General features: G+C 38.3%; 4 protein-coding genes across 4 annotated transcripts in view; all 4 read left to right on the plus strand.

The window, feature by feature from the left end:
• Positions 1-697: 697 nt before the first annotated feature.
• Positions 698-5175, plus strand: LOC104799922 (MLO-like protein 11). The gene is made up of 15 exons (XM_010522608.2): positions 698-1535; positions 1639-1696; positions 1800-2038; positions 2143-2259; positions 2406-2466; positions 2699-2793; positions 2979-3053; positions 3288-3373; positions 3473-3522; positions 3698-3738; positions 3822-3992; positions 4101-4136; positions 4257-4324; positions 4410-4470; positions 4562-5175. Exons 1-15 carry the CDS (start codon positions 1392-1394, stop codon positions 4955-4957), a joined length of 1698 nt encoding a protein of 565 aa, XP_010520910.1. The 5' UTR covers positions 698-1391; the 3' UTR covers positions 4958-5175.
• Positions 5176-5732: 557 nt separating this feature from the next.
• Positions 5733-9739, plus strand: LOC104799923 (non-canonical poly(A) RNA polymerase PAPD5). Its single transcript, XM_010522609.1, has 13 exons — positions 5733-6243; positions 6605-6717; positions 6803-6859; positions 7182-7277; positions 7358-7428; positions 7699-7741; positions 7874-7954; positions 8058-8117; positions 8262-8312; positions 8407-8504; positions 8619-8667; positions 8861-8905; positions 8997-9739. Exons 1-13 carry the CDS (start codon positions 5826-5828, stop codon positions 9474-9476), a joined length of 1662 nt encoding a protein of 553 aa, XP_010520911.1. The 5' UTR covers positions 5733-5825; the 3' UTR covers positions 9477-9739.
• Positions 9740-10027: 288 nt separating this feature from the next.
• Positions 10028-11955, plus strand: LOC104799924 (E3 ubiquitin-protein ligase RMA3). Its single transcript, XM_010522610.2, has 2 exons — positions 10028-10140; positions 10926-11955. Exon 2 carries the CDS (start codon positions 10937-10939, stop codon positions 11687-11689), a length of 753 nt encoding a protein of 250 aa, XP_010520912.1. The 5' UTR covers positions 10028-10140; positions 10926-10936; the 3' UTR covers positions 11690-11955.
• Positions 11956-12784: 829 nt separating this feature from the next.
• The window catches only part of LOC109116088 (late embryogenesis abundant protein 2-like), a 1407-nt gene continuing 505 nt past the window's right edge, over positions 12785-13686 (plus strand). Inside the window, exons 1-2 of the mRNA XM_019200886.1 lie at positions 12785-12927; positions 13059-13127. Coding sequence (XP_019056431.1) covers positions 12868-12927; positions 13059-13127 — 129 coding nt within the window. The 5' untranslated portion in view covers positions 12785-12867. The remainder of the gene's footprint in view (positions 12928-13058; positions 13128-13686) is intronic.

Genomic DNA, 13686 nt, shown 5'->3' on the forward strand with positions numbered 1-13686 from the left:
CGACAGCTCTTTTATTTTTATTAATTTAGTCAATTCGTCATTACTGATTCAATTAATCCACATGTTTTGGGTGAAAAACTAGTATTAATTAATCACTGTTGCTATAAATAATTTTAATTTATTTTTTACAGACAAAAAAAAAAAATCAAAAATCAAAACAATTTAATAAATTTGGAAATCGAAACGATTTTAAATGCTGTACATTCCATGTGGTTGATAGTTGATATTGGCCAACTTTTTTTTATTTTATTTTATAAAACTGTCAAATTATCAAATAATATTAGTTCTAGTATTCTATTAATTAGATGATAAAATTATGTATACATCTACTAATTTTTCTAACATGACAAAAACAATTTAATCGCAAGAAAAATATAATAATATCTAATAAATACTATATCAACTTTCCCAAGCAAAAAATGACCTATTGCATGGAATGATTTTCTTTGATCGTGTGTGTTAAGTTTCCCAAAACAACATTTCTTATAGACCACAAATTTATTTATTTTATTTTATCTATATTTTCATGAAGTTTATGGACATGATTCTTAAATACGGTCCCAACGAAGTGACAATTACATTACAATTAGTAGGAGCCACAATAGAGGTAAATAGTGTAATAATTAATTAATTAGTTAATGAAAAAAAAAACGAAGATTATCCGAGGCTGGTTCTCATATGGTGAAGTTGCTTTCTGTTCTGTCGCTCTTCCCAAAAAGAAAACTGGAAGTATTGGCTTTGTCTCCATCACTGATCGCTCACTAATTTCTCGATTTCCACAGTATTATATATATTTGTTTCGATTTCTAGGATCTGTACTGTATTTATATAATTTAGAAAAAAAGAAATATAAAATTTATATTATTATTCTTTTAACGAACTCTCTCTCTCTCTATCGGTGCTTCAAGGTGTTCTCCATGAGCTGAATATCCTGTAATTTATGCTCTTTCTGCATACAGTCTCTCACACAGAGAGAGAGAGAGAGAGAGAGATTCTTTGTAAGAAGAAACAGGGGGCATTGATTGCTTCTGTGTTTGGGAGCGACAGAAAGTAGTAGCAGAATCAATTTCGGAGTTTTCCGATCGATTTCGGTGGATGTGGGCTTTCTGGTTTCTGGGTTCGAACCGAAGAGATCAAAGTTTTTTTTTTGGCTGATCTGATTTATGGGTTTTATCCACCGTTCACGAAGAACACGGTGAGGTTTCAAAGGTTTCACCTTTCGCTGACGTAGAAACGGCAACGAAAGCTCGGAGTTAAGAGGAAGTGTCCCAGAATCTGGGAATGTGATTTATTAGGGCTTTCCAGTTATCTCCATAAACAGATATATTCCATTTCAATCTAAAACAGAGGAAATCTTCGAGAAGTTGTGTGAAAAACATCTGATTACAGAAATGGAAGAAGAGAAGGGTAAGGAATCAGAATCGAGCGAGACGAGATCGTTGGCATTGACACCGACTTGGTCGGTTGCTACTGTTTTGACTGTCTTCGTAGTCGTTTCCTTGATCGTTGAACGCTCCATTCATCGGCTTAGCTACGTAAGTTAATAACATTCTTCCTGTTTTTGATCCAAAGTTTCCATCTTTATGTTCTTATGTTCTTGTTTCACCATCACCGCATCTGGGTTTTGTCCTGTGACAGTGGCTGCGCAAAACTAACAGGAAACCCTTGTTTGCTGCGTTGGAGAAAATGAAAGAAGGTGGGCAATGATAATCAGCTCAGATGATTCTCATGATCCGTTTTGTATTTCGACTGTCCTGAATCTTTGTTGGGTTTTGGGAATGGTGGTTTTTCGTTTTCAGAGTTGATGCTTCTAGGGTTCATATCACTTCTTCTGACAGCCACATCTAGCACCATAGCCAACATATGCATCCCCTCTAGCTTCTACAACGACAAATTCGTTCCGTGCAAACGGTCTGAGATCGAAGACGAGCTCGAAATTTCGTCGTCCAGCGAGCGAAAACTCCTTTCGGGTTCTCTCTTTCTCCACGTCCTCAGGAGAAGGTTGGATGGCATAAGCGCCACTACTACTTGCAGCGAGGTTCATCATCGATCCTAACTTAGTGATCGAATTCTTCTCGTGTAGTGACGTTTTGATTATTCGAGTGGCCGTTTCCGAGAGCTAATTGTGTTTACACTGGGCAGGGGCACGAGCCATTTGTTTCGTATGAAGGCTTGGAGCAGTTGCATCGATTCATCTTCATAATGGCGATTACCCATATAGCATATAGCTGCTTAACTATGCTGCTTGCAATTGTGAAGGTAGTATCTTTTATGTTCATACCGTCTTTTTCGTCTGAAGTTTTCGTTTTTCGAGGTTTCTGAGTCGTTCTATTACGTCTCGATTATGATTGGAGACGACCCTTTTTCACTAACAGTTTGATTGGTCTGTCTGCATATTTGTTCAGATTCATAGTTGGAGGGTTTGGGAAGACGAGGCTCATATGGATCGGCATGATGCATTGACTGGTGAGTTCTAAGATCGTCACGACAGAATCTAGACTAAGAGCATTCATGAATTTGTATGAGCTTCTTTGTTTTTTTTTCGGTATCTTTTCTTGAAGTCTATATTTCGAGGGGAATTCCCGGGTTTGGATCTAACAAGTTTTCTCTATGATACATCTGCTTCATGAACTATTTCAAAGCTTGGATTATGGTAAAAAGATTATGGAATTTGATTGAATCGTTGTTGTTGTGGCAGAGGTTACACGTGAGAAGGTATTCCGGAGGCAAACCACTTTCGTTCGGCATCATACGTCTGCTCCAATGGCCAAGAACAGATTGCTTATATGGGTGGTTAGATTTTCTATCTTGTTTCTATAGAGTTGATGTGTAAACATGTTTTTTTTTCTGATTGATTATCTGTATGATGATTAACGAGAAAGCAAACCGAAAAAGGCGGAGTTCTTGTCTGGTTTACGGAGAACTTGCAAGCTTCAGTTTCATCTAATCTCGAGTTGTCTGAATTTTGATTCTCGCAGACGTGTTTCTTCCGACAATTTGGACGTTCTGTTGTTCGTTCTGACTACCTAACACTCCGGAAGGGATTCATCTTGGTACGTTATGCTCTGTGACATTGTTATACGAGAATTCTAGATGAAATCGAGCCTTTTCTTTTCGTCAATCTTCGCGAACTTGTACACGATTCTATCATCATTTTCTCAACTAAATAATTGAAATGTAAACTGCATAGTAGTGATGCTCGAAATGTGATCGATCCCCTTCCGTGTTCATTACTTCGTGGTTTCGTTTCAATCCTTTTTCGTTTCCGGGTTTTTTTGTCTGGACAGAATCACCACCTCACGTTGAAGTACGATTTCCACAGCTATATGATCCGTTCTATGGAGGAAGAGTTCCAACGTATCGTTGGAGTGAGGTGAGGAAAAAAAAAAAACCCTTAAGAGAATTTCTGTTGTTCATCGAGCATACAAACTAATTCGCGGCACCGAAAAAATCGTATTATGATCTTCTGCAGCGGTACGCTTTGGGGGTTCGTAGTAGCCTTCATGCTCTTTAACGTCAAAGGTACGAGTAAATTTCGATAATAGCTTCCGGTTTGTGAAAGATTTTACGAAACCATATCCTTTTCTGAATCTGGTTTCGTAGTTTTTGTCATCGTGTCGTCCCTTTTATCGGGTGATCTCTCGTTTTCGAATGCGTTAGTCACAATGCCTAAAGGTTTTGCCTTTTGTTACTGCAGGATCAAATCTCTATTTCTGGATAGCCATCATTCCTATCACTGTAAGAGCTAAAACTTACCGAGTTCTCGGGTGAAATTCATTGTTATGATGCGTTCTCTCATCTTCAGTGTTTTCCGTAAACAGCTTGTTCTTCTGGTCGGTTCGAAGTTGCAACATGTAATCGCGACTTTAGCGCTGGAGAATGCCGGAATCACAGAGTATTCTTCGGGAGCAAAGCTGAGACCTCGAGACGAGCTTTTCTGGTTCAATAAACCAGAACTTCTCTTGTACCTCATCCACTTCATTCTGTTTCAGGTTCTTGCCGAAATTTTTCGGAACCTTCTCCTTTTTTTTTTTGTCGGAAGAAGAATCGTTCGATCTCTGTAAACTAACGCTCATGTTGTTCTCCGTCTCCTTTTGCAGAACGCTTTCGAACTGGCGTCGTTCTTCTGGTTCTGGGTAAATTTTCCAGTCTCAAAATCATCTTGCACCCGAAAACGATCGGTTTTTCGCATTTTAGGACTTAAAAAACCGTGATCGAAACTGACATATACGTTTGTTCTGATCGTGTTTCTTCAGTGGCAGTTCGGGTACAACTCTTGCTTCCTCAGGAATCACCTGCTTGTCTACTTACGGCTTGTTTTGGGGTAAACTAATCGAGATCTCGATATCGTCGCGTAATTGCATTGTATCGTTCCGGACATTGCGTGAGATATTGTCCGTTTCTCGCAGGTTTTCGGGACAGTTTCTATGCAGCTACAGCACTCTGCCATTGTATGCTCTGGTCACTCAGGTGAGTGAATTGCTTGATGATCAGTCTCTCGAAAAAGTTTCGGAAACTCGAGGTTGAAGGGTTCGGGTTTCGACTCCGTAAAATTTTTCAGATGGGAACGAACTATAAAGCGGCGTTGATACCGCAGAGGATAAGAGAGACGATTCGCGGGTGGGGAAAAGCCGCGAGATGGAAGAGAAGGCACGGGTTTTATGGCGACGATTCGACTGTCAGGACTGAAACCAGCACGGTTGTATCGGTCGAGGAATACGATCATCAGATGCTCGAAATCCCGGAAACTTTACCAGCTCAGGCCCCCGAGCTCGAGCTTGAGCCGACCGAGAGCAAGAACGCTTCTTTCCCGGTGGCTAACGAGACCTCGAGCAGGGTCGGGACGCCTCTGTTGAGACCCTGCGCTTCCATCACATACGCAACTGGCACTGACCTGCGGACAGAAGCCATGGAATCGCTTTCGAGATCTTCTTCTTTACCTGTAAGAAGAGAATGACAGGTTATAGGTCTAATTTTACAGAGAAGAAGCTTTAGGTTCTGTAGCTCACAGAGGCCATGGAAGAGTAAATAAATGTTCTTAAATGTAAAATCCATGGCTTCTTTCTGTCGAAACTTTCAGATGGGTTTTTATTACAAAGATCAGGAACATGCTTCAGTCTGTCAGTCATCTTTGAATGAGCGAGCTTCGAAGAAGACTTCAATGGTGAAGATGAACTCTCTCTGTTTACTGTCCAGAGGTCATACCAGTTCCAGTGGTTCAACCGGGACATGAATCTAAACCACTAAACCGGTCCTGAACCGATTGGGAATCACGTTTGAACAGTATCTCAAAACATAAAGTTTAAGAAATCGGGAAAATATGTTACAAAATATACACCAATGTTAAAAAAAAAACTCAATTATTGAATATCGAAAACAATTTCCACACATGGATTGAAATATTAATATATTTGTTTACAAAATTACTTTTAAATTTCAAAAGATAAATTGTCTTAAACATATTTTAATATTTTATGTAATTTATTTGTTTTAAAATTTGTATAATTTTTTTTCCAATTTTACATGTGTATTTTTATGAGATTGTCCTAATTTAAGAATACACTGATATAATTCTTTTGTTAAGTAATCTCAACTGTCATTCTTTATCTTTTACTCTCATCCTTGCATATAATATTATAAACTTAGAAAATCGAGTTTTAAAAATTAAAAAAAGTTAAATACTTTTTCTCTTTCTATATTTTCCTTATTTATAATTTTTGATCTCCCTTCTGGCAGGCTCTCTTGAGCTGTATTTCGTCTTTCTCGTCCCCGGCGGCTTCGAAACCCTAAACCCTCGAGTTCTCGCCTCCGCGAGTCTCTCTCCAATGGATACTCAGACGGAGACGCGTGCTCCAACATTCGTCTACCACGCTCTGAGCCCACTCTCGTTCCCGCTTTCTGACCAATCTACGCCATTGAATCAATCTCCTGACTATGACGATTCGCAACGATACTCCGTTTTCCGCAACGAGATTTCCCTGTCGACCCTCGATCCCACATCGGTAGCATCGTCGGCGCCGGATTTTTTCTCACTCGATGTCGGTGCCGGTCCGGATGGTCCCGACCCGGTTGGGGATCGGTTCGAGGGGGCCGAACCCGCGACGCCTGTGGTTTCGACGAAGAAGAACAAAAAGAGGAAGAAAGGTGGAGAAGCAGAAGAAAAAAGCATGGAACCAATGTTGGAGAGCAACTGGTTTAGCGGGAATAGTTGTTCTAAGATCCCAATGCTCCAGTTGCATAAAGGTATTGAACGTAATTACTGTGAAGATTCGATTTTTTTTGGGGGAAAATACTTCTTTTGATGAATTGTCCATTTACTATAGATGTTTGAACTTGAGATTGCTTTATTGGGTTTGCTTCTCACTGAATACTATGGAAAGCTGTATACATTGAACAAGAATTGGTCTGTTAATTATTTCGCTAATCAAGGTCCTTATTGTGTAAATTCCTGTTCTTTACAGTGCTATTAAGCTCCATGATCAGCGTTTCTTGTATGATCAAACTCTGATTAGAATTTATTCATTAGAAGGCAAGAAGCTGATGATGAATATACTTGTTACTGAAGTTATTGCCATGAACATCTGCTTCTATCTTCACATTGCAGAAATAGTTGAGTTCTGTGAGTTTCTATCACCGACTCAAGAAGAAAGGGCAAAACGAGATGAAGCCGTGGAAAGTGTCTTAGGGGTGATTAAATATATCTGGCCAAGTTGCAAGGTATTACCTTTGAATCTGTAATATCTCTTGTAATATCTATAAATCGAAAACTGCAATCTTTAATTCCTCCTTTCCTCCATGATAGGTCGAGGTTTTTGGGTCATACCGGACGGGACTTTATCTTCCTACAAGTGATATTGATGTAAGTGTTATTTTCTTAGTTTCATTATAATATAGTACAACTAAAAGTTATATAATGTATAGAGTTAATTAAACTAGGGCATTGTCACTTAGGAAGTAGTACCGAGTTCAACATCTTTCGTCTCACAGACATATCTATCAGTTGGTTTTCTTTCCCCTTTTCGAGTCATATGGGTTGATACTTGATAGTCATAATTATGTGTACTATATGACATTGTATTTTGCAGAAGATGTCATTCGGTGCTCGTCACAGTTAGTCATTTTTAATATTCTTGAGATGAAAGAGATTTTCTTGTCTTTGTTTCACTTTTTGCTGTATATAGGTTGTGATTCTGGAATCAGGTATCACGAAACCTCAACTTGGTTTACGAGCACTTTCCAAGGCATTGGCACAAAGGGGAATTGCAAAAAATATACAGGTTTTGTTCGACTCTGTATCATACAGCAGTATTTGATATTCAAAGAGATACATTGTCTCACATTTGGTCATCTTGTTCAGGTTATCGGTAAGGCTCGTGTCCCTATTATTAAGTTTGTCGAGAAGAAAAGTGACATTGCATTTGATCTAAGGTTTTATCTTCTTCTTCTGTTTTACCTTCTATCTTCTCTTCAAATCGTATTCTAGGTTATCAGGCTTTTTCTTTTCCCTGTTTTCCTCTAGTTCGGGAAACAAAGCAGGAAAGTCTGTCTGAATGCTTGGCAACTGATGTAGAAACTTGTGATATTTAGCTTAAAGATTCTCAACAAAATATGCTTTGTAGACTTTTCCTTTTGCCTTTATTGAGAACATATGCCAGTTCAGTTTATATAAACCACTGAAGTTTGTCAATGGCTTCACAGTTTTGATATGGATAATGGACCAAAGGCAGCTGAGTTTATACAGGTTTGTAACAACACCTGTCTTCTTCTCTTGTGCTCATAATTTTTTCTAGAGATTGTTAACCATACTAAAATTTTCAGAATTTTCTCATGTTTACTCTGTGTATTCACATGATTATGTTCTGTTAACTTCCAGGATGCAGTATCAAGATGGCCTCCTCTACGACCGTTGTGTCTAATTTTAAAAGTATTTTTACAGCAGAGAGAACTCAACGAGGTCTGCAAATGTATTTAAATTTTAAATTTATCGATGATTAAGTTATAATTTATACATAAATCCAAACATTCAAATATTTTTTTATTGTTGTTGTATCTCGCAGGTGTATTCTGGTGGAATCGGTTCATATGCCCTCCTTGCAATGCTCATAACGTTTCTTAAGGCAAGTGGGTTTTTCATTCTGAAATTTGTCATGACAAACATGGACTCTATATTCTCAGTTTCTTTAACGTTTCAAAGATTTGTCTTTTTTAAGTTTTTGCCAAACCCAAATAATTTAATTACCCCTGGTTTTGTAATGCAACAGTTCCTCAATGATGGTCGAACCTCCCCAGAACATAACTTGGGAGTTCTACTGGTAACTCTTCTCTGTCTCCTCTTACTTAGAGTAGGATTTGCATCTGTCTGTCTTTCAATTGCTTGACTTAATCTTACATGTGTGTGTTTTTCAGGTTAAATTCTTTGACCTTTATGGACGAAAGTTGAACACCATAGATGTTGGTATATCTTGCAAAATGGGAGGTTCATTCTATTCAAAGAGCAGCAAAGGGTATATCGGCAAATATCCATTTCATTTTTTTACTCTTTATTCTCGTCTTCTAAGCATCTAATCTTATCTCGGATAAGCATCTGTTTATATTTATGTGCATTTTTCTCTCTCCAGTTTTGTGAATAACAATCGGCCTGGTCTCATCTCCATTGAAGATCCGCAGGTCAGCTTCAAACTATGGTCTTTAATTTCAATCTTTAGAGGAATCAAGCATGAGAGAATAACAGTTCTGGTTGTCCCTTAACGGTCTCTCAAAAAACTAAACACAGAGTGATTCTTCACATCACTCGGTTGTCCAAAACTTCAGCTTTTTGTTTGCTTCTATTAACGATATCGGGTTTTTGTCAAACAATCAGGCACCAGAGAATGATGTTGGCAAGAACTCTTTCAACTATTTCCAGGTCCGTCAGCCTGTTCTTTTTGCCGTTTCCATCTCTTCAACTATATTCAACGTGAATTTTACTCAAAAGACGAGGTTCTTATTCTTTACAGATCCGCTCAGCCTTTGCAATGGCCTTCTCGACGTTATCAAACGCGAAAACCATTCAAGCATTAGGACAGAACAGAAGCATCCTGGGGACAATAATCAGACCAGACCCGGTTTTGCTACAGCGGAAAGGAGGCCAGAACGGGGATGTCACATTCAGCACCTTGCTTCCTGGAGCCGGTGAGCCACTCCACACCAACGGCCAAAGCGGCGGGCTTTTCTGCAATTGGCAGCTTGACGGTGAGGACGATGAGCCATTCCCAAGAGGGCATGGCTTGAATAACGGCGACGTTTCCGCCATTGCAGAGTCCTCAAGAAAGAAAAGGAGAGCTTCGTCTAGAAAGAAGAAGAAGGGGGAAGGAGGAGATGCAGTGGCAAGTGAGCCGAGGGGAGAGAGAGAAGTGAGTTCTAAGAAGAGAAGGGGGAGGAAGTTGAAGCAGAAGAACCCGATTCCCACCACCGCCATGTATCAGTGGAGCTATTAGAAGGTTCGGACACATCCATGGAACTCCCAACCTCTTGTCTGCTGAGAAACGAGATAGGTGTTTCGGAGGCGCAGACATGAACCCTCTGACGCTGGCGGAAGCTTCCATGTAAATTAGATTTTTGGCCTAAAGAGTCTCTCCATTCTTGTAACGATTACAACTAATAATCAAATTTAAGCAGAATCTAAAGGTTACGAATTTGGCTGTTTAGAATTATATTTAACTTCGTTATTGTTAATTTGTTATAGTGTTGGTTTATCGTTTTTTTTTGTTTCGTATGAAAAAAAATCTAGATGTTCGATTTTTATATCAATTCTGTTGTTTCTATAAAGATTCAGATTTTGTTACAAGTAACTTTTATTTTTAACAAATTTGAAACGCATACGTGTATATAACATTATTAAAAGAAAAATGGTCAAAGGATGGTTTTCACGAACGTCTCTAGAGGTTTTTTCAGATTAAAAACTTATCCAAGAGGCAGTTAATTCCGATTAAATCCTATTTTTTTTATAGGATTTTATTTATAAATAAGACGCGATGCGGAGGTACGTGGAAATCACGTCTCCATACGCAGAATTTCTCCTTCTTTCTTTGTATTTTCTTTAAACTGCTCCTTCGCGATTCCATAGCTCGACTCTTGTCGTCTTCTTCGTCTCCCGTCAAGGTATGTTCTTCTTCTCCTTCTCCTTCTCCTTCCTCGTCGTCATCTGTCTCTTCAGTAGTTGTCCGTTCCTCTTCTCTATTGATTTTTCCGATTCCTGTGTTCCCCGATCCGGTTTCTATGTCCGTAATCTTAGAATTTAGGACCCGCAATGTCGAATGATTCATCTTCCTGTTGACTCTCCGTTTTCTGTTTTAGGAGAACTAGATGGAATGGGATTTTCACCTAGAATAAGGTTGAGAATTTTGAATTGCGCTTCGTCGGAATAGGGGGGGGGGTTCCTGATTGGTGATCCTAGGGTTCTCTTTTTTGTGGTGAAAATGATGCATATATTTTTTGGATTTTTTTTTTTAGGTTTTCATCTTTAGACATGATAAGTCAATCTGATGATCGTCTCCCTTTCTATTTCCTCGCCATGGGTTATCAAAATTCATCTTACAGAATTCACGAGAATTCTGAAACCTAAAGTCATGCTATGATGTTTGAATAATAAAATCGTTTATGTTTTCATTCTTAGGAGATCAAAACCTTTGACGTTTTTCACGATATTGTATCGTCTGTAAGACCTACCTTTGTTTCATTAGCATATATACCCATGGATCATTTCATATGTATTTCCATTGGATCAGTGGTTCGACAGAGTTCTTTTGGATGTTGAATTTTCGCAAAGTTTGTGCTTCAGAAAATGAATTTGTGTTGGGCATACCAATTTGAATGTCATACTCTTCCTTTGGTGGGTTCATATAAGATTGCACTTCCGTGATAATATATCAAATTTTCCTGAACAGGTTTTACCCCCATGGAAGGAAGCTTCTTCAGATCTGATGCTCAACCGGCTCATGATGACGGCTTTGTAGTCAAGCAAAAACCTAATCCCGTCTCTGGTCCTACGGCAGTTAAAGCCAACGACACTGTCTGTTTTGATTGCAACATATGTTTAGACACGGCACATGACCCAGTTGTCACCCTCTGTGGACACCTTTTCTGCTGGCCTTGCATCTACAAGTGGTTCCATGTCCAAACATCTTCCGTCTCCAGTGATCAGCAGCAGAATTGCCCAGTTTGCAAGGCTACCATCTCTATCGGTTCTTTGGTTCCCCTATACGGAAGAGGCATGTCTTCCTCCACGTTCGCCCCCAAAAAACAAGACCCAGAAAACATGATCATACCCCGGAGACCGTCCCCTACCGCTCTAAACAATCTGACCACTTCGGCTCCGGCCCTGAACCCAAACTTGCAGCCTCCTCAGTCTCTGCAACATTCCCCTCGTCACAATGGTGGCAGCTTCACAACAATGGAAACGACAGATCTTGCCAACGCAGTGATGACGAGTTTTGTCAACCCAGTGATCGGAATGTTTGGAGACATGGTGTATACGCGTATATTCGGGACATTCACAAACACTTTAGCTCACCCTTCTTACCGAAACCCGAACTCCATCGGTGGGAACAACCACAGGATGAGAAGACAGGAGATGCAGATCGAGAAATCCCTTAATCGGGTCACCATCTTTCTCCTCTGCTGCATCCTCCTCTGCCTCCTGTTGTTCTGAACCCTATCCCCGTCATCTTCTAGCTCCGTTTTGTTGTAGTTTGTAATGTAAATATTCTGGTGAGTGAACTGTAAAAGTCACTGTGGTGTGGCATAGAAAGCACTACAGACCATATTGTTTGGATTAGGTCTATTGCTGGCCACTGGTGGATTGTTATGTATCGTCTACTTGCTTACACATATACATACATGAACATCTGTATATACTTTCATGCATTGCTACACATGCTTGAGAGGCCTATACACGATTCCATTTATCCTATCCTATATTTTGTTCTGTCTGTCAATATGGACTTTTATTGTCCTTGTCATCCTCATCGTCTATTAAATTCCTCTTTAATTTATTAATTAGTTCGTAATATTTTTTTTCCACCTATTAAATAATGTACCGATTTTGTTTTTTTCCCTAATGAAATTTTGATTCTTTACAACGCCCAAATACGTGACATTTTTCTTCTTTCTTTCACTACCATAGTAAGAAATTTCTGATGGTCATTTTTTTTTTTAATTTTGTATTGGGTCTAGATTTGGTTTTTAATGATGAAAATCCTCACTTTCCAAATATTTTTTTAATTTTTTTTATAGAGCCTCTGTTTCGATCTTAAGAAAATTTGTAATGATCCAATTTTTATATCAGATCCAATCCGATTACGGTTATCGATTTGGTTTCTGTATAATTGAGTATATGTCATGTTAAAAAGTTAAAATTTTGAGTTTTTCAACCACTCCACATCTTGAATTGTTAATTCAAGAAGGAAAGTTCAAAACTTGCAAAACATCAGGAAAAAAAAAGTTCAAAACTTGTGTATGATTAGTGGATTTAAATTTTAAATGGTGTGCATGGATATAATAATAATATAAACTTAATTCACGAAGTATTTTATTATAGATTAAAAGTAGATAAATAATAATGAGTGGTAGACAAGGTAACACTGCAATAAACGAACAGAGCCGCTTTGAACCAGTCTGTGTTTCCACAAACAGTTTTTGCTAGAGCTTCGGACTTCTGAACTGCCAAGTGTCAAGCTGCACCAACAATCACTCGTAGGCCGCCACGTGGCAAAAGTCCTGACAAGTATAAAAATCTTTCAAGTCTTTAAAAGAATCACCACAAAAATCACATTATCGAACGAAAATTCCAAGTCCTTAAAAGAAGAATCATCACAGAAAAAAAAAACAATGGCTGACAACAGCAACAAGATGAGCTTTCAAGCTGGCCAGGCCAAAGGCCAAACCCAGGTCTCTCTCTCTCTTTTTGTCATAATACGATGTTGTTTTTGTGAAAATGTATAACATTTATTTATTTTTTAATTTTAAATGCCAAAATGTATTGAGCTGATAAAGGAGAAATATGGAATTGAAAATTGCAGGAGAAAGCAAGCAACATGATGGAGAAGGCTTCGAATGCGGCTCAATCTGCCAAAGACTCCATGAATGAGGTCCATTCGGTCTCCCCTCTTTCTATTCTTTTGAATCTCTTGATTCATAAATCACCAAATATATCCTAAACGTATGTTTCCAATGATATATTTATATAATATAAGCATGTTTATGGATGGATCTAACTTATAATTGGATTTTCTATTAGCCTAACATTAGTTTTTAATACCCACTAGATGATGGCCCATTGGCCAACCAGGGTGACAAAATCACTTCAAAACCTGGAATTCGATTTCATTAGTGGAGAAGAGATGACGTAATTAATTGCGGTACCTAGTACCCTGAAGTTGGGGATTAAGTGGAGTGAAGTTACAATGAATTTTATGGTTATAAAAAAACATTAATTTTTAATTATCTAATGCAATTCATATAAAATTAATGAAAATCAAGTGTTGATTTCATCTAATCAAACCAAACTAATACCATCTACTTTTGTGATCCTATTATTAATGCTGTGATAAGAGATTTGTCTAGATCCATCGTTATATATATATATATATATATATATATATATATATATATATATATATATATATATATTTTTTTTTTTTTTTGAGA

The sequence above is a fragment of the Tarenaya hassleriana genome, unplaced genomic scaffold (assembly GCF_000463585.1).
Source record: "Tarenaya hassleriana unplaced genomic scaffold, ASM46358v1 Cleome62, whole genome shotgun sequence".
Taxonomy (NCBI): domain Eukaryota; kingdom Viridiplantae; phylum Streptophyta; class Magnoliopsida; order Brassicales; family Cleomaceae; genus Tarenaya; species Tarenaya hassleriana.

Bases quoted from the DNA above. Each gene is read 5' to 3' on its own strand.
- LOC104799922 (XM_010522608.2), top strand. From the start codon at position 1,392: ATGGAAGAAGAGAAGGGTAAGGAATCAGAATCGAGCGAGACGAGATCG. The intron at 2,794-2,978 runs GTTAGATTTTCT...TGATTCTCGCAG, and splicing joins ACAGATTGCTTATATGGGTG to ACGTGTTTCTTCCGACAATT. The intron at 3,993-4,100 runs GTTCTTGCCGAA...CTCCTTTTGCAG, and splicing joins TCCACTTCATTCTGTTTCAG to AACGCTTTCGAACTGGCGTC.
- LOC104799923 (XM_010522609.1), top strand. From the start codon at position 5,826: ATGGATACTCAGACGGAGACGCGTGCTCCAACATTCGTCTACCACGCT. The intron at 8,118-8,261 runs GCAAGTGGGTTT...GTAATGCAACAG, and splicing joins TGCTCATAACGTTTCTTAAG to TTCCTCAATGATGGTCGAAC. The intron at 8,906-8,996 runs GTCCGTCAGCCT...TATTCTTTACAG, and splicing joins ACTCTTTCAACTATTTCCAG to ATCCGCTCAGCCTTTGCAAT.
- LOC104799924 (XM_010522610.2), top strand. From the start codon at position 10,937: ATGGAAGGAAGCTTCTTCAGATCTGATGCTCAACCGGCTCATGATGAC.